General features: G+C 35.2%; 4 protein-coding genes across 6 annotated transcripts; all 4 read left to right on the top strand.

Annotated features, from left to right (window-relative positions):
* Positions 1–61: 61 nt before the first annotated feature.
* On the top strand, positions 62–4,782 carry LOC148770935 (glutamate receptor 1.3-like). Its single transcript, XM_088816485.1, has 6 exons — positions 62–500; positions 707–1,104; positions 1,291–2,588; positions 2,895–3,198; positions 3,833–4,218; positions 4,326–4,782. Exons 2-6 carry the CDS (start codon positions 822–824, stop codon positions 4,665–4,667), a joined length of 2,613 nt encoding a protein of 870 aa, XP_088672611.1. The 5' UTR covers positions 62–500; positions 707–821; the 3' UTR covers positions 4,668–4,782.
* A 2,944-nt stretch (positions 4,783–7,726) lies between these two features.
* On the top strand, positions 7,727–16,119 carry LOC105956132 (glutamate receptor 1.2). 3 transcript variants are annotated; one of them, XM_088816486.1, is made up of 6 exons: positions 7,727–7,808; positions 12,723–13,258; positions 13,509–14,749; positions 14,822–15,122; positions 15,232–15,614; positions 15,717–16,119. In XM_088816486.1, the coding sequence occupies exons 2-6, from the start codon at positions 12,985–12,987 to the stop codon at positions 16,086–16,088; spliced, it is 2,571 nt and encodes an 856-aa protein (XP_088672612.1). In that variant the 5' UTR covers positions 7,727–7,808; positions 12,723–12,984; the 3' UTR covers positions 16,089–16,119. The 3 variants fall into 3 exon arrangements, with proteins under 3 accessions (XP_088672612.1, XP_088672613.1, XP_088672614.1); XM_088816487.1 differs by having other exon boundaries at positions 7,727–7,887; positions 12,799–13,258; XM_088816488.1 differs by lacking the exon at positions 7,727–7,808 and having other exon boundaries at positions 12,537–13,258.
* Positions 8,100–12,343, top strand: GLR1.3 (glutamate receptor 1.3). The gene is made up of 5 exons (XM_012993021.2): positions 8,100–8,851; positions 9,373–10,679; positions 10,971–11,274; positions 11,382–11,767; positions 11,859–12,343. The coding sequence occupies exons 1-5, from the start codon at positions 8,575–8,577 to the stop codon at positions 12,216–12,218; spliced, it is 2,634 nt and encodes an 877-aa protein (XP_012848475.2). The 5' UTR covers positions 8,100–8,574; the 3' UTR covers positions 12,219–12,343.
* Positions 16,120–18,867: 2,748 nt separating the features above from the next.
* Positions 18,868–20,313, top strand: LOC148770934 (uncharacterized). Its single transcript, XM_088816484.1, has 2 exons — positions 18,868–19,057; positions 19,471–20,313. Exons 1-2 carry the CDS (start codon positions 18,990–18,992, stop codon positions 20,126–20,128), a joined length of 726 nt encoding a protein of 241 aa, XP_088672610.1. The 5' UTR covers positions 18,868–18,989; the 3' UTR covers positions 20,129–20,313.
* The last annotated feature ends 1,060 nt before the right edge of the window (positions 20,314–21,373 follow it).

Raw genomic sequence — 21,373 nt, 5'->3', positions numbered from 1 at the left:
TAGTATTGTATACAGTTGACAAATCATATATAACTTTATAAACTGTTGACAATAATAACTTAGATTTTTTTAATTATTAATTATAAAGTAATTTTCCAATTCCACAAATTGATGTCTGTGATGTACTATTATAGCCGTAGGAAATTATTTATTTAATCTTCTTCTATAGAATCTCCCCCGAATGGAGACTATAAATACGATCTGCACATGTCATCAGAATGGAAGATGGTCTCTTTTCTGGTGGCAAAAAATGTATCTGAGAATATTGATTTCGTAGCGGGTTTGTGTCTGTGAAAAAAATCGGGCGATGTTTAGGCTGGTGGAGTTTCAGGAAAAAGGGGACGGTAAGCTGTTCGACAAAATGCCTGAAAGACATATTGCTTCATTAACCTTGATAATTTTCTGGTTGTCTTGGTCAAAATTCCATGGATATTCAACGCGGGGCGGACCTGGTAGTGAATATCTTAACAATTGTTGTGGGGGATTGGGTGGCACCAGGGGCGGACCTAGGGGGGTTTTCTTGGGGGCGGAAATATAGGGGTAATTTAAGATAGATTTTTTTTTTTTTGTTTTTGGGGACTAAAGTGTACAAAATTAAAAGTTTGGGGGGTCGAAAGTGTATTAACTAATACATAAATACCAAAAAAAAAAAAAAAAACAGCTTAAACAGAAAATCTTGGGGGGGCGGGGGCCACCCCAGCCATAGGAATTCATATTGCTTGGCGGTACACGCCATACCCCATTTCTAGCTCTTTATACAACCTGGACAGACTTGCAATGGTCAGAAACTGAAAATATCTACTTTGAAAAGTTGGAGAAATATGAAGTTTCAGGCTTTAATTGTATGCCTGCTGTTGCTTGCATTTCTTAACCACCGCTCATATGCGTATGAGCCGAAGGTTTCGGTGCTGGATAACAACGGTGAAAAGATCAGTATCAACATTGGTGTGATTCTTGATATGGGAACATGGGAGGGGAAGGTTGTCCATAGCTGCATTAAAATGGCTATATCAGACTTTTATAGCCTTAACTGGGGCCATAGAACTAGGATTTCTCTTCATGTGAGAGATTCCAGGGGAGATTCTTTGCATTCTATTGCTGCTGGTGAGTTTTGTTCTCGTTTTCTCAGCCCCAACTAAATCTGGGCTTGAGTTTTTGTGTTGACGTTATTATTTTTTTTAACTAAATTACTGAACTCCATGTTATTGTTTTTGTTTCATTTTGTTGAAAATGATAAAGAACTTATATAGATTAGAAGAAGTAAGGACTGCCCGTTATTTTGTTATGCAGCTCTAGACCTTTTAGAGAATGTTGAAGTCCAAGCAATCATAATTCCAAAAATATCAAATGAAGAGTTGTTTCTAGCCAGGCTAGGGGCCAAAGTTAATGTTCCATTATTATCATTTTCTTCAATATCGTCACCCGATAAACATCCTTATTTCATTCAAGTTGCTGAAGATGAGAACACTCAGTTCCACGTCATTGCTGCCCTTTTAGAAGCATTCAGATGGAAAAGCTTCGTTTTTTTGTACGAGGATACTGCAGATGCAAGACAAGCCCAAACTTATATACATGATATATTACAGGAGAAGCACTCGAGTGTTGCATATGAAACCGCCATTTCTCTTCAGGCGACAAATGATCAAATCATTAATGAGCTTCATAAACTCATGGCCATGAAAGCTTCAATAATTTTGGTGCACTTGTCACCTTCTCTAGCAACGAAAGTACTTTCAAATGCGAAAATATTAGGGATGATGAGCAAGGGATTTGCGTGGATCGTGACTAGCAAGACCATGAATTTGTTGGACTGGGAGGATTCTTCAGCTTACGAGGCAATGCAAGGAGTCATTGGTTTCAGATATTATATTCCTCCGTCAAGCAAGATCCGAAATTTAACTTTGAGATTGAGAAGGGAGTTTCAACACAATGAATCTAATATGGAAATGAAGGAGTTGAACGTGTTTGGTTTATGGGCATATGATGTTGCTTGTGCTTTAGCAGAATCAATTGAAAGTGCAGGAATAAAGCACTCTCAAAATTCCACTGCAAGTGGAGGACCAAAGCAGTTGGGTTATGCTACACTAAAAGTTTCAAACAATGGTTCAGCTATCTTGAGCAAGATTGTAACCAGTACGTTTACAGGGTTACTGGGAAAGTTTCAGCTTGCACATGGGAAATCAGTCCTTGAGACATATGAAATACTGAATGTAATAGGTAAAGGGGAAAGAAGAGTTGGTTTCTGGACATCGGCATACGGACTTACAAATGATTTAAGTAATTCTTCGTCTGGCATTATTGAAACCATTATCTGGCCAGGATTCTCCTCAACAGCTCCAAAGAAACGTTGGTTGTTACAAGAGAATGGAAAAAGCTTTAGAATTGCAGTTCCAGGAAAAGCCACCTTCCCTGAATTGCTAAGCTGGGATTATGATCAACAACGTGGTGCAACAACTGTGAGCGGATTCTGCATAGATGTATTTCAAGCTGCTGTTGACAGGCTGCCATATAACATATCTATCGAGTATATTCCCTTTGACAATGGCCATTACAGTTATAATGACCTCATATATCAGGTCTATGAACAGGTGTATATTCTCTTCAATTTGTCTGAGAACATCAGTCGCGGAAATTCTCACAATTTCGAGCATGAGTTTTCGTTGTGTCATATAAGTTTCAACTCAATATTTGCTATCGGAAGAATGTGCATGTAATTCTTATTTGATGGTCCTGATTCTTCTTCAAAGATTCTATCTTTTATCGATCAAATCCTTGTTATGCTGTCATTGTGCTCTAACCAGTAAATTGTGTGCCTTTCAAAAGAATACCCTCTTGTTTCTCTTTCTTTCAAGTATTTTAGCTGATAACTATGTTTTTCTTCATGAATTGTCTAGAAATACGACGCCGCAGTGGGGGACATAACTATCTATGCCAACAGGTCTTTATATGTTGACTTCACACCGCCTTTTACCGAGATGGGTCTGGGGATTGTTGCCAAATTGAATGATAGAGACCCTTGGTTCTTCTTAAAGCCACTCAATATATATTTATGGATAACAAGTGCCTGTTTCTTTGTCCTGACCGGGTTTATTATTTGGCTTATTGAACACCGTATTAATGAAGAATTCCAAGGCCCTCCAGCTCAGCAGCTTGGAACCGCGTTGTCGTTTGCTGCTTCAACTCTTGTCTATGCTCACAGTAAACTCTCTTTTCTATTGTTACAGACTTACAGTCAATTACTGAGCAAAACTGACGTTCCTTTTTTTATTTTCGGTTTTCTGCTTCAATTGTTTCCTTGTTTATGAGCAAAAATAGTAGATTCATTCCTGGATGTAGGGTATTATCATATTTTAGTTTTTGACGAATATGCTTATAATGTTCATCATATTACATTAGGATTTTTTGTCAGAGATGCATCCTCGTATTTTTGAAATTGGTGATTAAGAACTTTGAACCTAGTTCATTATGAGAATTTATGTTTTTAGCTCTAATTAGAGCCATAAGATTCTTATACTATAGATACAGAAGTTGTTTATTGTCCAGTGTTGATTATTGAAGCCAAAAGAGATTGAAACCATCAAATTAGCTTCTTCTCATCATGCTTGAGAAATAATGGACAAAAGATAGTGAGTGAAACAGACAAGTCGCAGAAAAGGGATTGAGGAACAGAAGCTGTGGGCTAACAAAGAACATAAAAGTGGTTCCACTCAATGCTCTTTGTCAAATAAGCTCTTGCTGAAATAAATTACGAATAAAGATGGTGTCTGATTTTTCGTATTTCTTTTTCTTTTTTTGGCATCTTACTGATTTATGTTTATGTTTGTTTTTGTAGGAGAAAAGTTAAAAAGTAACATCTCCAAATTTGTTGTGGGAGTCTGGTTGTTTGTTGTCCTGATACTAGCATCCAGTTATATTGCAAAGTTGACTTCGCTTTTGACAATTGAACAGATCAAAGTAACGACAAGTGATTATATAGGGTACCCAGGAAATTCTTTCGTACTACGTGGAATGCGTGTGAGCAATCTGAATTTCACCGATAGCAGGTTTCGGCCTTATGAGTCTGCAGGGGACTATGACATGGCTTTAAGAGAAGGAAGTAAAACTGGCGGTGTTGGTGCTATAATCGATGAACTACCTTACCTAAAACTACTTGTTGCAAGGTACCCTAATAAATACACCATAATGGAGTCGTCAGCCATAACTGGTGGCTTTGGTTTTGTAAGTTTCATCTTTCGAAAAATTTATATGTTTTGAATAAAAAAAATATTTATTTCTCCTACTTATTTGTGTTCCTTGGGTACTGATTTTGGTTTAATATTCAACAGGCGTTCCAACAAGGTTCTTCGCTTGGCAGAGATATGTCAGTAGCAGTTTCTCGACTTAGAGAAGAAGGAATACTTTTGCAAATAGAGAAGAAATGGTTTTCAAGTCAAACTTCGTTGTTTTCTCTAGACACTGAATCACCTTTCGAGGCCGACCCTCTGAGCGTGTATAATTTTTTTGGTCTGTTTCTTATAAATGGGGTATCTGAAGCTATAGCCATACTCGTATTTCTCGTGTTCTTATTCAGGGAAAAATTGTCGATCTACTATAATAGTTTCGCACAGATGGCCAGAAGAAAATTGACGACCATGTTGAGGTTACTTCAATTCCAGGGAGGTGGTTAATGTTATTGGTGCAGTAGATGGTTAATAAATTATGGAAGGTAGTTTTGGATTTTCACATTATGGGTTTGTGTAGAATTTTTATTTATGTTAAATAAATTTGATCTTTGATAGACAATTGTTATTCCAATTTCCAACAACCTGTTGTGCAATTTAAATATCAGTGTTTAGAATTTACGCGCGAGTACGTTGGTGAACGCCTTGCACTTGGAACATTTTGGTCATGAATTTAAGACGACATAATAAGAATTAGATATGTAAAAATAAAATAAAAAAATTGGGAGTATGTTATGAAATATGTTTCCAATTAATTAATTAGGTCTAGTTGGCATTATTAACGTGGACTTGTAGCAATGCCTCAATTTTCTGGCAATACCTATGCTACACCTGGTGAATATAATCAGAGACCCTAATTGATAAGATTCCCACTACGAGTTCAGTTATGGTCCATTGGGTTTTAGAAATATAATTATAAAATAAATTAAAAAGGACACATGGCAATAAGAGAGCCACCCGGTGAAAATCACCGGGTGTAGCATCGTATTCCCCCAATTTTCTTAACTTGGAAAAACGAGCTGACAAACTTTAAAACGGAATAATTACACTTTTGGTCCCTCATGTTTGGCTCGATTTCACTTTTGGTCCCCCTTGTTTCAAAGTGAACAAAGTTCACCTCCAAGTTTCAATTTTGAACACTTTTGGTCCCCGCCGTTACATGTCCGTTAGCAAGTAACGGAAAACACTATTTTGGGGCGAAAATTAAACTTTTAAAATTTGTTGGGGCTGAAAAATAATTAGAAATTTAAAATAGACTACTTATAATTAAACTTTTAATAATATTAAGTATAATGAAATTGATTTAGTTAATTTATTTTTTTATTATTAAAAGATAATCATAAGTAGTATAATGAAAACTAATATTAACTATAATGCACAATAATTTATTTAGTTATTTTTTTTATTATTAAAAAAATAATTATAAGTAGTATAATTATAATAATATAAAGTATCATTATACATGACTTGTTCAGCTAATTTCTTTTTATTATTATTATTTTTTTACTATAAGTAGTATAATTAAAAATACTATTAATTATAATTAAAAATACTTGTTTAGTTAATTTATTTTTTATTATTAAAAAAATAATTATAAGTAGTACAATTATAATAATATTAAATATAATTAAAAATAATTTGTTTAGTTAATTTATTTTTTTGTAATTAATTTTTTTTATCATAAGTAGTATAATTAAAAACAATATTAAGTATGATTAAAATATTTTTTTTATTATTAAAAAATTAATTATAAGTAGTATAATTATAATAATATTAAGTATATTATGTTTCGTTGGCGCACAGAAAGAATCGCAAGGATTGGAAAGCGAGTTCTCACCTTTATTCAAAAAGGTTAGATTCATAATATAAGTAAGTTCCCATGCTTGGCAGTTGAAAGGTGGATTCCTAGGGGTGGGATGGTAAAGGGCAATGTTCGGTTTTCTTTTTTTATTATTAAAAATTATAAGTAGTCTAATTTAAATTTATAATTATTTTCAGCCCCAAAAGATTTAAAAATTTCAATTTGCACCCCAAAATAGTGTTTTCCGTTACTTGCTAACGGATATGTAACGGCGGGGACCAAAAATGTTTAAAATTGAAACTTGGAGGTGAACTTTGTTCACTTTGAAACAAAGTGGACCAAAAGTGAAATCATGCCAAACATGAGGGACCAAAAGTGTAATTATCCCCTTTCAAACTAACCTTAATATATACATAGTTTATAGGGGCTCTTTGAGAAAACCCCCTCACTACTTTTTTTAATTGAGGGAGGCCCAAAATATTTTAGTCCATTTGAGAAAAGTCCACACCCATTTTCAGCCATTATGTTTTCCAGTTTTACCCCCGCCCGCCACCTCATCACTGGGTCAGCGCTCCGCGTTTTTTTTTTTTTTTTTTATCCGTTTTTTTAATCGACTATGAAGCATAGTCGATTAGTCTTAAATCGACTATGCTTCATAGTCGATTAAGGAAAATCTTTAATTTTTTGATTTTTTTTTGTTTCTAATTTTGTTTTTAAATTTTTTTTGGTTTTTTTAATTTTTTGCTCTATCAGGTTTATTAATGCATAGTCGATTAAAATTTTAGCTATTAAAAATAACAAATCACAATTACAAAAAAAATGCAAAATCAATTATATTTAAAATAAAAAAATACAAACATTGTAACTGATTTATACATTGGAATTAATAAACAAAAAAAAAATAAAAAAAAATTAACAACTAGAGTCGGTTAACTTTAATCGACTATTGAACATAGTCGATCAAGCCTTAATCGACTATTGAACATAGTCGATTAAACCACGTAGTCGATTAACGGCCCTGCCTGCGCGGTTTTTTTTTTTTCTGCGCCGTCTTCCACCACAATCCACCAAAAAACCCTAGATCTGTTCTTCATCGTCACCACGTCGTCGCCACACCACAGCATCACCACCCCACTTCCATATTCTAACTGTTTTTACACCAAAAAAACTCTAATTGCTTATCAGAATCCAACTCTCCTTCGAAACCAATCTCTAACAAGAATAAAATAAATAACCGGAGCTAAAGACGGCGGTTTTGAGTGCTGCTGGGAACACCGCCGCCATGGCCAGTTGGGTGGCGAATACAAAGGCATCTTCCTCTGACCGATAATCCATGGCGGAGGTAATTGCCAAGAGAAGAGAGAAGAGAGAGGACGAGAAGAGGGAAGATGAGAAAAGAAGAAGAGAGAACGGCAGAAGAGAGAAGACGAGAAGAAAAAAAAGAGAGAACGGCAATGGGTTAGGGATAATAAGGGTGGTTTGGGAATTATTAAATAATATTTGGGTAGGATATTAAGTAAGGGGGTTTTTTCTAATTATTTTTGGGAGGGGGGGTTTTCTTAACTCATTTACCTAGATGAGGGGGTATTGCTAATTATCCCTAGTTTATATTAAAGATTATTAAAATTAGATCTAATTATTAAACTTTAACGGGCTTCTAGTACCTGCAGAAAATATGCGACACTTAATATAGTTTAAAGCTCTAAAAAAAACATGTGGAATTATGGAAGTGAAACTAAGAAATGGTGGGTTGAAAAGAAGAAAAAAAATGATGCCCGGATCGGATAGTGTGTGATCTAAGGTGATGATGAAGTTTAGGGTGTAAATGTTGCCAGTAATGTGTTCGACAAAATGCCGGAAAGAGACGTTGACAATCTTCTGGCTGTATTTGGTCAACATTGTCGATCGGTATATTCAACTTGGGGCCTAAGCTATTCCTGAGACTGAGAGCAAATCGTGTCTCTCACGCTCCTACTGTGACTTTTTCTTAATTTTTGGTTGTGCAATGTCAAAAATGTCCCCAAGCCCTTTCCCCCATCTTCTTCATTTTTCATCGTCCTGGTTGCAATTAACTCCAGCTTTTCCTCTTAACCGCTGTCGTTCACGCAAATCTCCGAATCCCGATTTCACAATCGAAAGCTCTAATTTTTCCCAGCCTGGATATGATCTTCTGGTGCCCAAAAACTATATCTTCTGACATTGAATTCGCAAACGGAAGGTTAAAAGTAAAATCCTGTTAAAATTTCCGATGGTGTCTAATCAAGTTGAGTTTCAGGAAAAAAATTGACGGTAAGGTGTTCGACAAAATGCCAGGAAGATACATTGCTTCATTGACCTTGATAATTTTTTGGTTGTCTCGGTCAAAACTCTCTGAATATTCAACGTACGGCTGTCCTGGCAATGAATGTCTCGAGTTGACTAACAATTCCCGGCAGTATTGGGTGGTGCTAATGAATTTACTCCGTAACCCACTTGTAGCTTCTATATACAGCGAGGAAGACTTGCAAAATGGCCAGAAACTGAAAATACCTAATTTGGAGAGTTGGAGAAATAATGAAGTTTCAGGCCTTTGTTGTTTGCCTGCTGTTGCTTGCATTTCGTAACCGCTCATATGCCGATGAGCCGAAGATTTCGGTACTTGATAACGGTGAAAAGATTAGTATCAACATTGGTGTGATTCTTGATATGGGAACATGGGAGGGGAAGATTGTCCATAGCTGCATTAAAATGGCTGTATCTGACTTTTATAGACTTAACGGGGGCTATAAAACGAGGATTGCTCTTCATGTGAGAGATTCCGGTGGAGATTCTTTACGTTCTATTGCTGCTGGTGAGTTTTTGTTTACTGCAGCAATTGTCATATTTGTTCTTGTTTTTTTTCTGCACCAACTAAAGCTGGGCTTAAGTTTTTGTGTTGAAGCTATTATTATTTTATTCGGCTTGGTTCAGATTTTCCTTACAAAAAGATATGAGTTGTCATTTAAAGTGTTTAAATTTTTGAGGCCCTACAGAATCGCAGCATTTTTTCGCCCAAATGTATATTCAAATTTAAAGCATGGATTTTGCTCTCTTAGTGACATTAGTTATAGTCGTGCTCACTTTATGGCTTGCATGAGTTATCTTTTCGTCAAGATTTCTGGTCTAAGGGGAAAAAGAAGGAATAACATGGTTCTATTGCTGTAATTCAATCAACTAAATTACCAAAACTCCATGTCAGTGTTTTTGTTTCAGTCTGGGAAAAGAACAAAAAACGTCATTTTACCACCTCATTACGGAAGAGTATGTAGTTTAGAAGGATGCACTTCCTTGAAATAATCTCACTCGCGATTGCCTTTTATTTTTGTAACGCAGCTCTAGACCTTTTAGAGAATGTTGAAGTCCAAGCAATGATAATTCCGAAAATATCAAACGAAGAGTTGTTTCTAGCCAGGCTGGGGGACAGAGTTAATGTTCCATTATTATCGTTCTCTTCAATATCGTCACCCAACGAACATCCTTATTTCGTTCAAGTTGCCGAAGATGAGAACACTCAGTTCCATGGCATTGCTGCTTTTTTAAAATCACTCAGATGGAAAAGCTTCGTGTTTTTGTACGAGGATAATGCAGATGCAAGACAAGCCCAAACTTATATACATGATATATTACAGGAGAATCACTTGAATGTTGCGTATCAAACCGCCATTTCTCTTCAGGCGACGGATAATCAAATCATTAATGAGCTTCATAAGCTCATGGAGATGAAAGCTTCCATAATTTTGATGCACTTGTCACCCTCTTTAGCATTGAAAGTATTTTTAAATGCGAAAATATTAGGGATGATGAGCAAAGGATTTGCGTGGATAGTGACGAGCAAAACCATGAATTTGTTGGACTGGGAGGATTCTTCAGTTTACGAGTCAATAGAAGGAGCCATTGGTTTCAGATATTATATTCCTCCGTCAAGTAACACCCGAAATTTAACTTTGCGACTGAGAAGGGAGTTTCAACACAATGAATCGAATATGGAAATCAGGGAGTTGAACGTGTTTGGTTTATGGGCATACGACGCTGCTTCGGTTTTAGCAGAGGCAGTGGAAAGGGTAGGAATAGAACTCTCTCAAAATTCCAGTGCAGGTGCAGGACCAAAGCAGTTGAGTTTTGCTGCACTAAAAGTTTCAAGCAGTGGTTCAGAAATCCTGAGCAAGATTGTAAGCAGTACGTTTACTGGGTTACTGGGAAAGTTTCAGCTTTCGTATGGGAAATCAGTCCTTGAGATTTATGAAGTACTGAATGTAATAGGTAATGGGGAAAGAAGAGTAGGTTTCTGGACATCTGCACATGGACTTACTGAGAAAATAAATCCGTCCCTTAATTCTGCATCGGGCATTCTTGAAACCATTATCTGGCCAGGATTCTCCTCAACAGCTCCGAAAAAACGTTGGCTGTTACAAAAGAGTGGAAAATTCTTTCGAATTGCAGTTCCAGGAAAAGCCACCTTCCCTGAATTGCTAAGCTGGGATTATGATCAACAACGCGGTGCAACAACTGTGAGCGGATTCTGCATAGATGTATTTCGAGCTGCTGTTGACAGGCTGCCATACAAGATATCTATCGAGTATATTCCCTTTGACACTGACCAATACAGTTATAATGACCTCATATATCAGGTCTATGAACAGGTATATATTCTCTTCAAATTGTCTGAGAAACATCAGTCGTGGAAATTCTCACAATTTCGAGCATGAGTTTTCGTTGTGTCATATAAGTTTCAGCTCAATATTTGCTATCGGAAGAATGTGCATGTAATTCTTATTTGATGGTCCTGATTCTTCTTCAAAGATTCTAGCTTTTATCGATCAAACCCTTGTTCAATGTGCTCTAACCAGTAAATTGTGTGCCTTTCAAAAGAATACTCTCTTTCTTTCAAGTATTTTCGCTGATAACTATTTTTTTCTTCATGAATTGTCTAGAAATACGATGCTGCAGTGGGGGACATAACTATCCTTTCCAACAGGTCTTTATATGTCGACTTCACACTGCCTTTTTCCGAGTTAGGCCTGGGCATTATCGTTAAATTGAACGATAGAGACCCTTGGTTCTTCTTAAAGCCACTCAATATATATCTATGGATAACGAGTGCATGTTTCTTTTTCCTGACCGGATTTATTATTTGGCTTATCGAGCACCGTATGAATGAAGAATTCCAAGGCTCTCCAGCTCAGCAGATTGGAACCGCGTTATCGTTTGCTGCTTCGACTCTTGTTTATGCTCACAGTATACTCTCTCTTCTCTTGTTTGAAATAAATAAATTACAAACAAAGATTCGTTTCTGATAATTTATTTGCATGTGATTTTTTTTTTTTTTTTTTTTTTGTGTGCAGGAGAGAATTTAAAAAGTAACATCTCAAGATTTGTCGTGGGCGTCTGGTTGTTTGTTGTTCTAATACTAACATCCAGTTATATTGCAAAGCTGAGTTCGCTTTTGACAGTGGAACAGATCAAATTAGCTACAAGTGATTACATAGGTTATCCAGCTAATTCTTTCGTAGTACGAGGAGTTAGTGTGAGCAATCTGAATTTCACAGATAACCGGCGCCAGCCTTATCAATCTCCAAACGACTACAACGAGGTTTTAAGAAAAGGAAGTAAAAAAGGCGGTGTTAGTGCCATTGTTGACGAACTACCGTACCTTAAACTACTTGTCGCAAAATACCCTAATGAATACACCATAATCGACTCGTCAGCCACAACTAATGGCTTCGGTTTCGTAAGTGTTTCTTTCTACAAAAAAAAAAAAAAAAAAAAAAAAAAACTCTTTCTCGTGCGTCGGTTTATATATTTATATATATATTTGGCAGGCGTTCCAAAAGGGTTCACCTCTTGTACGTGATATATCAATAGCAATAGGTGAACTGAGAGAAGAAGGGAAACTCGTGCAAATGGAGAGGAAATGGTTTTCGAGTCAAACTTCATTGTTTTCTCAGGACACAGAATCGTCTAATAAGGCCGACCCTCTCGGTGTGTATAATTTTTTCGGTCTGTTTATAATAAACGGGGTATCTGAAGCTATGGCCATACTTGTATTTCTCGTGTTCTTACTTAGGGAAAAATTGTCGATACACTGTAATATTTTCGCATTTATGGCCGGAGGAAAATTGATGTCCGTTTTGAGGTACTTCTATCCCGGGAGGATTATCGGTGCAGTCGATGGAAGATGATGTAAATTTTTCGAATTTTTTTCTTTTCTTTTTTATTTGTACAATAAGCTAGTATTCTAGCTTAATAGATTATAAGTCACCCCTTGTATAACAAAATAAATAATGAAATAAGTTGGTTCTACTAATCTCAAATATTTGAAAGTTTCAATCTTATATTCAGCCTTGAAAAAGCATGTTACCAACTAATTGAAAATTCATATGAACCAAAGTCCAAATATGATTCAAAAGTCAACTTTAGTAAAATAGTCAATAAGGACAAAAGAACGTTCCAAGTCAACCATTAATTATATGAGAAGTGTTTTTGCATTCGAAATATTTGTACTTAATTCCAAATTTCAAAGAACCCCCTTATTATTTTTATTAACATAAATGCCCCTATAATATAATATTTAAAACAAGCGAACCCTTGGGAGCTTAAATTTCAAAGATCAGTTTTTTTAATTGCATGTTTAATTGTTTATTGATGATTATTTATTAAAATTAGATGTAATTATTCCCGGATAGTGTGTGATCTAAGGTGATGATGAAGTTTAGGGTGTAAATGTTGCCAGTGATGTGTTCGACAAAATGCCGGAAAGAGACGTTGATGTATTGGCGTTGACAATCTTCTGGCTGTATTGGTCAACATTGTCGGTATATTCAACTTGGGACCGAAGTTATTCACAAATATCTTAATTTTAATCCCCCACTTGCAGCAGCAGCATCTCTCTTCAAAGATGAAGTGAAATAATTGTAAAACAATCATATTCGGGTAGTTGGAATATTAATGAAGATTCAAACCTTCGTTTTATGGCTACTGTTATTTGGAATATTTCATAGTCACTCATATGTTGTTGATGATGATGACAACATGGTTTCACATAATAATGGTGAAAAGAACGTAATCAACGTCGGTTTGATTGTCGACATGGAATCTTGGGTGGGGAAGGTTATACAGAGCAGTATTACAATGGCTCTGTCAGAATTTTATAATCTCAATAATGGGTGCAGTACAAGGATTGCTCTTCATGTTAGAGATTCTTTCAATTGTACAGATGCCGGTGAGTTTTTTTCGTTTTTTATTTCAGACAAGTAGCAATATTAGTTTATCCTATGAGAGGGTTATAAAACTGCAATTTATCGAAATAAACTACCAAAGATCTGCATTAGAATTTTTTTGTTTCAAATTTGGCGAAATATAATCAGTAGTACCGATTTTTCTCTTTATTGTTATGGAAGATCGTATAGTATAGAAGTAAGCATTTTCTTGAAATATTCTCGTTTAGGATCGCCTATCGTTTCCTAATGCAGCTCTCGACCTTTTGGAGAATGTTGAAGTGCATGCAATCATGATTCAGAAAATACCGAATGGGGATTCGTTTTTGCCGAGGTTAGGGGACAGAGTTAATGTCCCAGTCGTATCATTTTCGTCGATATCGAATATGCATCCTTGTTTTATTCAATTTGCTGAAGATGAGAAGAATCAGTTCCATGGAATTGCTGCCTTTCTAGAAGAATTCAAGTGGAGGAGTTTCGTCTTTTTGTACGAAGATACTGCAGATGCAAGACAAGCCCAAACATACGTACACGATTTGTTACAGGATTACAAATTGGCTATTGCGTATCAAACCGCCGTTTCTATTGAGGCGACAGATGACCAAATCGTTAACGAGCTTCATAAGTTTAATATGATGAAAGCTTCGACGATCTTGGTGCATTTGTCGCCTTCGCTAGCGACTAAAGTATTTGTAAATGCAAAAAAATTAGGGATGATGAGCAATGGATTTGTGTGGATTTTGACTAGTAAGACTACAAATTCGTTGGAGTACTCCATGGATGATTCTTCAGTTTACGAGTCGATGCAAGGAGTTGTCGGTTTTCGACCTTACATCCCGATATCAAGCAAGATCCAAAACTTAACTTTGAGATGGAGAAGGGAATTTCAGCCGCACGAATCAAATGCGGAAATGAAGGAGTTGAATGTGTATGGTGTATTCGCATACGATGCTGCTTGGGTTTTAGCTGAGGCAGTCGAACGGGTTTCGGCTCGATTAAAATCAAATAGTGGTTCGGCCATTTTGAGCAAGATTACAAACAGTAATTCTACAGGTTTATTGGGCACATTTAAGATTGAAAATAGGAAATTAGTTCTCGATACATACGAAATAGTGAATGTATTAGGTAAAGGGGAAAGAAGAGTTGGTTTTTGGTCATCTGCATACGGACTTACAAAGGAAATAAGTAATTCTTCATCGGGCATTCTAGAAACCATTATCTGGCCGGGATTCGACTCAACGGCTCCGAAAAAACGTTGGCTGTTACAAAAGAGTGGAAAAAGCTTTCGAGTTGGAATTCCAACAAACGGAAGGTTCCCGGAATTGGTGAGCTTGTATCACGATCCAAAGAATAATGAAACAACTTTGAGTGGATTCTGTATAGAAGTATTTCGAGCTGCTGTTGACAGGTTACCGTATAAGGTATCTTTCGAGTATATTCCTTTCGACAATCAATATGGGAGTTATAACGACCTCGTACGTGAGGTCTATCTACAGGTACACTTACTTTTGCTATCTGTTTTTTTTTTTCTTTCGAGTAATTTTGGCTGATAATATATTTTTGTGTAGAACTTTGATGCTGCAGTGGGGGATATAACTATAGTCTCAAACAGGTCTGAATACGTTGACTTCACTTTGCCTTATACGGAGTTAGGTGTCGGGGTTGTCGTCAGATTGAACAAAGACTCGTGGTTCTTCTTAAAGCCACTCAAGGCAGATCTTTGGATAACGATTGGCTGTTTCTTTTTTCTGATTGGATTTGTCGTTTGGCTTATCGAACATCGTATTAACGAAGAATTCCAAGGTCCTCCAGCTCGGCAAATCGGAACCGCAATGGGGTTTGCTGCTTCGACTCTCGTTTATGCTCATCGTAAACTCTCTGTTCTACTACGGTCAAATTTCGAGATAATTTTTTTTTTCCTTTTTTTTTTTTGGTTTTCTGCTCAATTATTTTTGTTTATGTTATTTTTTTCTTCCAGGCGAAAAGTTACAGAGCAATGTCTCGAAATTTGTTGTGGGAGTCTGGTTATTCGTAGTCCTGATTCTGACGTCATGTTACATCGCAAAGTTGACTTCCCTTTTAACAGTCGAACAGATTAAGTTGTCGAAAAGTGATTACATCGGTTACTCAGGTAGCTCTTTCATACAAGGGATTACCGTGAGCAATCTCAATTTCAACGACAACAGGCTCAAGCCTTATCGTTCTCCCGAAGAATACGACGAGGCTTTAAGAAAAGGTAGTAAAAACGGCGGTGTCAGCGCTATAGCCGAAGAACTACCTTACCTTAAAATATTCATAGCAAGGTTTCCACGTGATTACGTCATAATCGAGTCCTCACTGACTTCAAACGGCTTCGGTTTCGTAAGTATCTATCCTTCCGCAGAAAAAAAAATTATATCTTCTTTTTCAAAAATCACATATTGTTTAATTTTTTATTTTTCTCGTATTAATAATATGCGACAGGCTTTTCCGAAAGGTTCACCATTGGTCCACGATATGTCGAAAGCCATAGCTGAACTCAGAGAGGAAGGTAAACTTGTGCAACTGGAGAAGAAATGGTTCTCGAGTCGGTCCGAATTGTTATATCAGGACGATGAATCGATATTGGATAAGGCCGATCCACTTGGTATGGATAATTTTTTCGGTTTATTTTATATAAGCGGTGTATCTATAATTATAGCGGTTTTCGTGTTTCTCGTGTTCTTGCTTCGGGAAAAAATGTCGATTTACTATTATGTCTTCACAATGCTGGCCAAAGGAAAATTGATGTCCATTTTGATGTATTTCTATCCCAGGATGGTTGATATTATTGGTACTATAGATAATAGTGATTAATCATTTATTGCTAAATATAAATTTTTTTTTTGGTTTACTTAACGTGCTTAGATAATTGATCATTCTTTCGTGGCATCATAATCTTGTAGATGTTAATCTCTTTTACTCTTATCTCTTTTGTCAATGAAGTGTTGATTTAGGAAATAATTAAATATGGGTTTATTTATTCATCACAAGTAATTAATCTTTGGTACGTAATTATTTGATTAATGCATGGATGTTTAAGCATCGTTTTCATGCCACTTTTGTTAATTTCCTATAAAGTGAGGGCTCTTTCATAAAATATACATTAAGCTGAATGCAATCATATGTATGAAACAAGGGTAAATTACAACTGCCCCCTGAGGTAAGGTATATTTACGAAAACCCCCCCTCAATTTTTAGTAATTACATCCGCTCCCTGCAATTTATAGATTTCTTACATTGACATTTGACATCCTTTTGTTGGGGGTGGATGTAAGAAATTTACAAACTTCAAATGTCTAAATATAATTTCTCAAAAATAAGGGATCTTTTGTAATTACACTTTATCTCAGGGAGGTGGTTGTAAATTGTAATATACCCTATCAAACAATGCATATATACACGTCAAGTCTATATATTAGAGTTTTTCGAGATTAATTAATCATTCAATAATATGTCAATTTTCAACTCACTATAAAGTACGTAGCAAAATTTAATTAGCAAGTCACTAATATGAAACTAGTATTTAATTAATTAATTTACTGCAAATAACTAGGTCTTTTTTTTTTAATAGGAAAAAATTATGGACTATGTCTAAATGTTGTTACCTTGTAAGATAATCGTATTCCAACTAGGCAGGCTGACTTGGATTTAATGAGATTGAGACCACAGAGCATGCTCATTTTTTGGACCACCATAATTCATATATATTCAATATTTATATAAATTATAAATTATAATCCAACTTTTCTTTCTCCAAAGAAGTGGAAGTCTAGTACCCTTTTTACACTAATAATGCATGTGGAAATAGACATTTAATAGACTGAGACAACTCTCTACACAATTACTAATTGACAATGCCGCCGGCACGAATATAGCTCAACTGGTTCTGGAAGCGGTATAAGTTTGTATAAGGTTCTAGGATCGAGTATAGGATCAAGTACTGATAGGTTTGCTTCTCTAATATGCCGTGAATCACTATAATTTATATTCATTGCTCCATTAAAAACTTATCAGGCAGGGAACGAGGGTCCTGAGGAAATAAATTTCGCTTTTTGGTGCAAGGAATTGTCAATTCCGAGAGTAGCTTTTTTACTTTGTTAAAGTTGATATAATAATTTGGGTAAATTAAAGGACTTTGGTCATTATTAATTTACAATATCTTGTTATTCAACATTAAAATATACTTGAATAACGTGTTGTTTGATCTCTTTTATAAAGTGGTTAAGAAATTTTATAGATTTAATTAAACATAAGCATGCGTTTCAATAACGTGTTTGATCTCTTTTAATTTTAACAAGTGATTATGAAATTTTATTGATTTAATTAAACATAAGCTGCATCATGTTCATTTATATATATGAATGTATGATGAGTATGATGACTAGCTATATGTGTATGGATCAAATTGCAATAAAACATAAACTCATGCAGTTAATTTTGATTTTGAAGATTACTGCATCGGAGCACAGTTTTACATTATTGATCTACACACAATAGTGCACACCCATGTGTATACTTAGTGAATAATTATTTATATAAATCTACGATCTGATATCTAAACCACATGATGTATTTCACCAATCTATATATAAGATCTCATATACCTTGTACTCTTCCTCATACAATATAGTATTATGATTTTTTCTTTCACACACACGCATATTTTTCTTAATTTTTGTTAACCTCAACACAAAATAGTATTAAAATATTTTTAAATTTTGTTGTCCAAAATAATATAATAGTATTAATAACTCCAACCGGAATACTCCACCATTTCGTAAGCACATAAAGTGGTTCTTTCATTTCATATAGGAAACAAAGCATATTAATTTTGAAACCAAAAAAATAAAAAAATAAAAAAAAAATCATCAAAAAGTGAATTAAGTTAATTACGTCACTAAAATATGAACCCATAAATTAGATGCTACAACTGGTTAATTATATTAAAATCGTAGATCTACACATATTCATACACATACAATATACATGTGTATGCATATGTGCTTTGATTAGTTATTTACTCAAATCTACGATTCAAATCAGACTCAATGAAAATAACCAAATGCAGCATCTAACTTCCCAAATCGTTCAATTATTGCATAACATAAGCCTCCAGCATGTCACCTTATTTAATAGTAAAGACAACATACACTAGTGATAGACAAGACCAAAGACCCTACTATATGTTTTTTTTTTCCATAAATAATAAATGTTAATATTCGGGCAGCAGCCATGCTTGCAGCGTCAGAATTGACTGAGTAAAGACATTGCTAAAGATGAAATATTCTAACACTAATTAATTACTTTTATTTATATTATTAAATCTAATCGATCTATGAGCATCAAAATTCTAGATCTAATAATTGTTCTCCAGCATCACTAGTAGATTAATTATTTAATTAGTGATGGATTGATTAATTAATCAAGACCTTAATGAAAAACCTAGACCATGGGAAACGTTGATTAATTATTGGTCAAATAAAGAAAATGAATTCCACGTACCAATAGTTATAATTAATGTGCAAACTTGTTTTCCACATTGTTAGGTACGTTGAACCTTTATATATATATACATATATGCGTTATATGTATATATATAAAGAACATCCCAATTAATTAGTAGCCACAAATTTAAATTTGCAGCAAGAACATAAGTTCTTCACATATAAATATCTGCAGGTAGAGAGTGCATAAGTTGCATATATAGCGATAACCATGAACAAAAAGAGTCTCTCTCGTCGACATTTGTCCGTCTCTCCCATCGATTCTCCTACCATGGATGGGTATGTAATCTCTCTCTCTCTCTCATAAGTCTTGTGCAGTTGTATCAACAAAAACTCGAGTTCGAACTCTAAAAGTCCGAGTTCAACTTATTTTAGTTATATTGTTGTTCGTAGGTATACTCGTGAGTTGTTTATTGATTTTTTCCCTTTTTTTGGATTATATATAATATATAAGTAATATATATCATAATGAAAATTTATAATTATGATTTTTCAAATTTTAAAATTAATTTGTATAGGTAATAAAAAGCTCATAAGCTTGAGTTAATTCTACAAAAAATATAGGTCCAATCCAACCAAATTTAAAATTATGATTATGCGATATTTCAAATTATAATTAATACTTAAATTAACCGGAATAATTAGTTAATTAGCTTCTAATTAATAATATATATATATATATGTGACTGCAGTTTGGAAATGCAACCAAACATGTTCCCGGCGAAGGCACAGAACCCGACCACCCCAACCCCCACCCCCGCCGCCGCGGCGGCGGCGGGCCCCACCAGCACCACCGTGGGGAGGGTGAAGACGAGCGTGCACGTGACAGCACTCGACGGGATAGTGAACGTGAACTCCCTCTTCACCATGGCAATCTTCATCGGTTTCTCCATGACGGTCCCGCAAGCCGCGACCGCCGCCTCCACGGCGGCGTGCACCACCAGCCCGGAGACCGTGCGGCGGCTGATCGTGTTCGAGGTGGTCTCGTTCAGCTTCTTCCTATTCTCGTCACTCATAGCACAGAGCCTGAAGCTGGCCATCAACCTGATCAACAACATGGATCCGGGCGACCCGCACAAGGCGGATATTGACCCGGATGCCCTCAAATACGGGCTGTTCGCGTCGGCGGTCGGGTCGGTTCTGGGCTGCCTCTTCTTGACGCTGTCGATAGTGGACTTCATACAGGTGAAACTCGGGTCGTATTCGTGTGGCGGGAAACCGGTTTACGGGTTGGTGGTGTTGGTGGTGTTTGTCGGAACTGCGCTTTTGGTATACGTGACAACCGCTGTGTATGCTTCCTTCTTCGTTGAAGTTACCAGCAAGGGTAAAACCCAGCAGAATCAGAGCTAGGGTTTGAATATTTATTCCACTTCTATTAATTATTAGCAACAATTATTATAATTGTTTAAATTAATTAATTATTATTATTATGACATATTTTGTAATAATTTTAGTTGTTTTTATTCTATAGATTAATGTCATTTGTATAAGGTAATATAAATATTAATAAAACAACAAATAATATTGAAAGAAAATTATAGGGTAAATTGCACTTAACCCCTGTGGTTTGAGTTTTGTGCATATTACTACCCTTTGTACTTTCAATATAAGTGCATGACTTTTCCTGTAGTTTAAATTTTATGCACATGGGCACCTTGTATTTTTAATATAAGCATATAGCCTCCTATGATATTTCATTTGGTAAATAGTCATGTTTGTTAATTAGGAAAATATTTTTTTTGAAAGTACAATGGGGTAATGTGCTTATATTAAAATACAAGGGGGTTATGAGTTATATTGAAAGTACAAAGGAATTATGTGCACAAAGTTCAAATCATGAAGAAGTAAGTGCAACATACCTAAAATTGTAACTAAAGTGAGGAACAACCCATAATTTTTATATATGTAAGATGGGAAAATATACATGATTGAGTGATTATATGTCAATTTATCTTGTAAAATTATCCGATACACATCACCGCTACACATAGGCTATATCCTCGATCTACAAAATAAGAGAATAGCACTTGCAACTAGGGTTGGGCATGTGTCGGCTCGGACAATTACCTATCCTACCCAACCTGACCCGACCTCCCAATTTTACTGAATATTGAAAATTAATGGTCCGACCATTATGGATCGGATAATAGTTGGTAACTGACGTTTTCGGGTAAATAATAGGTCGGTTGAATGGTATTATTGGCCATCTGTTTATTGGTTTTTTTTTAATTATAATAATAAGATGTTTTAAAAAAAAAATTGTAAAGATATATAAAATTTTGGGAAAACTTATATTGCAAAAATTTTAACTTTAAAATTAAGACTTTTTTTTTAATTATTAAACTTCTATAATAAGTAAATATATAATAAAGAATATGAAATATGAATTATAAGATAGAAATAGTACATTGAGGTTTATAAATAATAGGGTAAATTACAATCACTCTTTAGGTATGGTCAAATTACAAAAAACCTCTCATTTTTGGATAATTACATATGCCCCTCAACTATGAATCTTCTTACATCTCCACCCTTATGATGTTAAATTCAACATAATCATCTAGATTCGGAGGAATTAATGCTCTCTAGTTTGTA

The sequence above is a fragment of the Erythranthe guttata genome, chromosome 4, assembly GCF_056151865.1.
Source record: "Erythranthe guttata isolate IM_541 chromosome 4, IM_541, whole genome shotgun sequence".
Lineage (NCBI taxonomy): Eukaryota > Viridiplantae > Streptophyta > Magnoliopsida > Lamiales > Phrymaceae > Erythranthe > Erythranthe guttata.
This window is presented reverse-complemented; position numbering and strand designations above follow the sequence as displayed.

What these genes read in the sequence shown, in the direction of transcription:
- LOC148770935 (XM_088816485.1), top strand. Translation starts at nt 822, where the DNA reads ATGAAGTTTCAGGCTTTAATTGTATGCCTGCTGTTGCTTGCATTTCTT. An exon ending in AACTCTTGTCTATGCTCACA is followed by an intron (nt 3,199 to 3,832) that starts GTAAACTCTCTT and finishes TTGTTTTTGTAG; the next exon opens with GAGAAAAGTTAAAAAGTAAC. An exon ending in TAACTGGTGGCTTTGGTTTT is followed by an intron (nt 4,219 to 4,325) that starts GTAAGTTTCATC and finishes AATATTCAACAG; the next exon opens with GCGTTCCAACAAGGTTCTTC.
- GLR1.3 (XM_012993021.2), top strand. Translation starts at nt 8,575, where the DNA reads ATGAAGTTTCAGGCCTTTGTTGTTTGCCTGCTGTTGCTTGCATTTCGT. An exon ending in TTTACGTTCTATTGCTGCTG is followed by an intron (nt 8,852 to 9,372) that starts GTGAGTTTTTGT and finishes TTTGTAACGCAG; the next exon opens with CTCTAGACCTTTTAGAGAAT. An exon ending in TATATCAGGTCTATGAACAG is followed by an intron (nt 10,680 to 10,970) that starts GTATATATTCTC and finishes TGAATTGTCTAG; the next exon opens with AAATACGATGCTGCAGTGGG.
- LOC105956132 (XM_088816486.1), top strand. Translation starts at nt 12,985, where the DNA reads ATGAAGATTCAAACCTTCGTTTTATGGCTACTGTTATTTGGAATATTT. An exon ending in TTTCAATTGTACAGATGCCG is followed by an intron (nt 13,259 to 13,508) that starts GTGAGTTTTTTT and finishes TTCCTAATGCAG; the next exon opens with CTCTCGACCTTTTGGAGAAT. An exon ending in GACTCTCGTTTATGCTCATC is followed by an intron (nt 15,123 to 15,231) that starts GTAAACTCTCTG and finishes TTTTTCTTCCAG; the next exon opens with GCGAAAAGTTACAGAGCAAT.
- LOC148770934 (XM_088816484.1), top strand. Translation starts at nt 18,990, where the DNA reads ATGAACAAAAAGAGTCTCTCTCGTCGACATTTGTCCGTCTCTCCCATC. An exon ending in GATTCTCCTACCATGGATGG is followed by an intron (nt 19,058 to 19,470) that starts GTATGTAATCTC and finishes ATGTGACTGCAG; the next exon opens with TTTGGAAATGCAACCAAACA.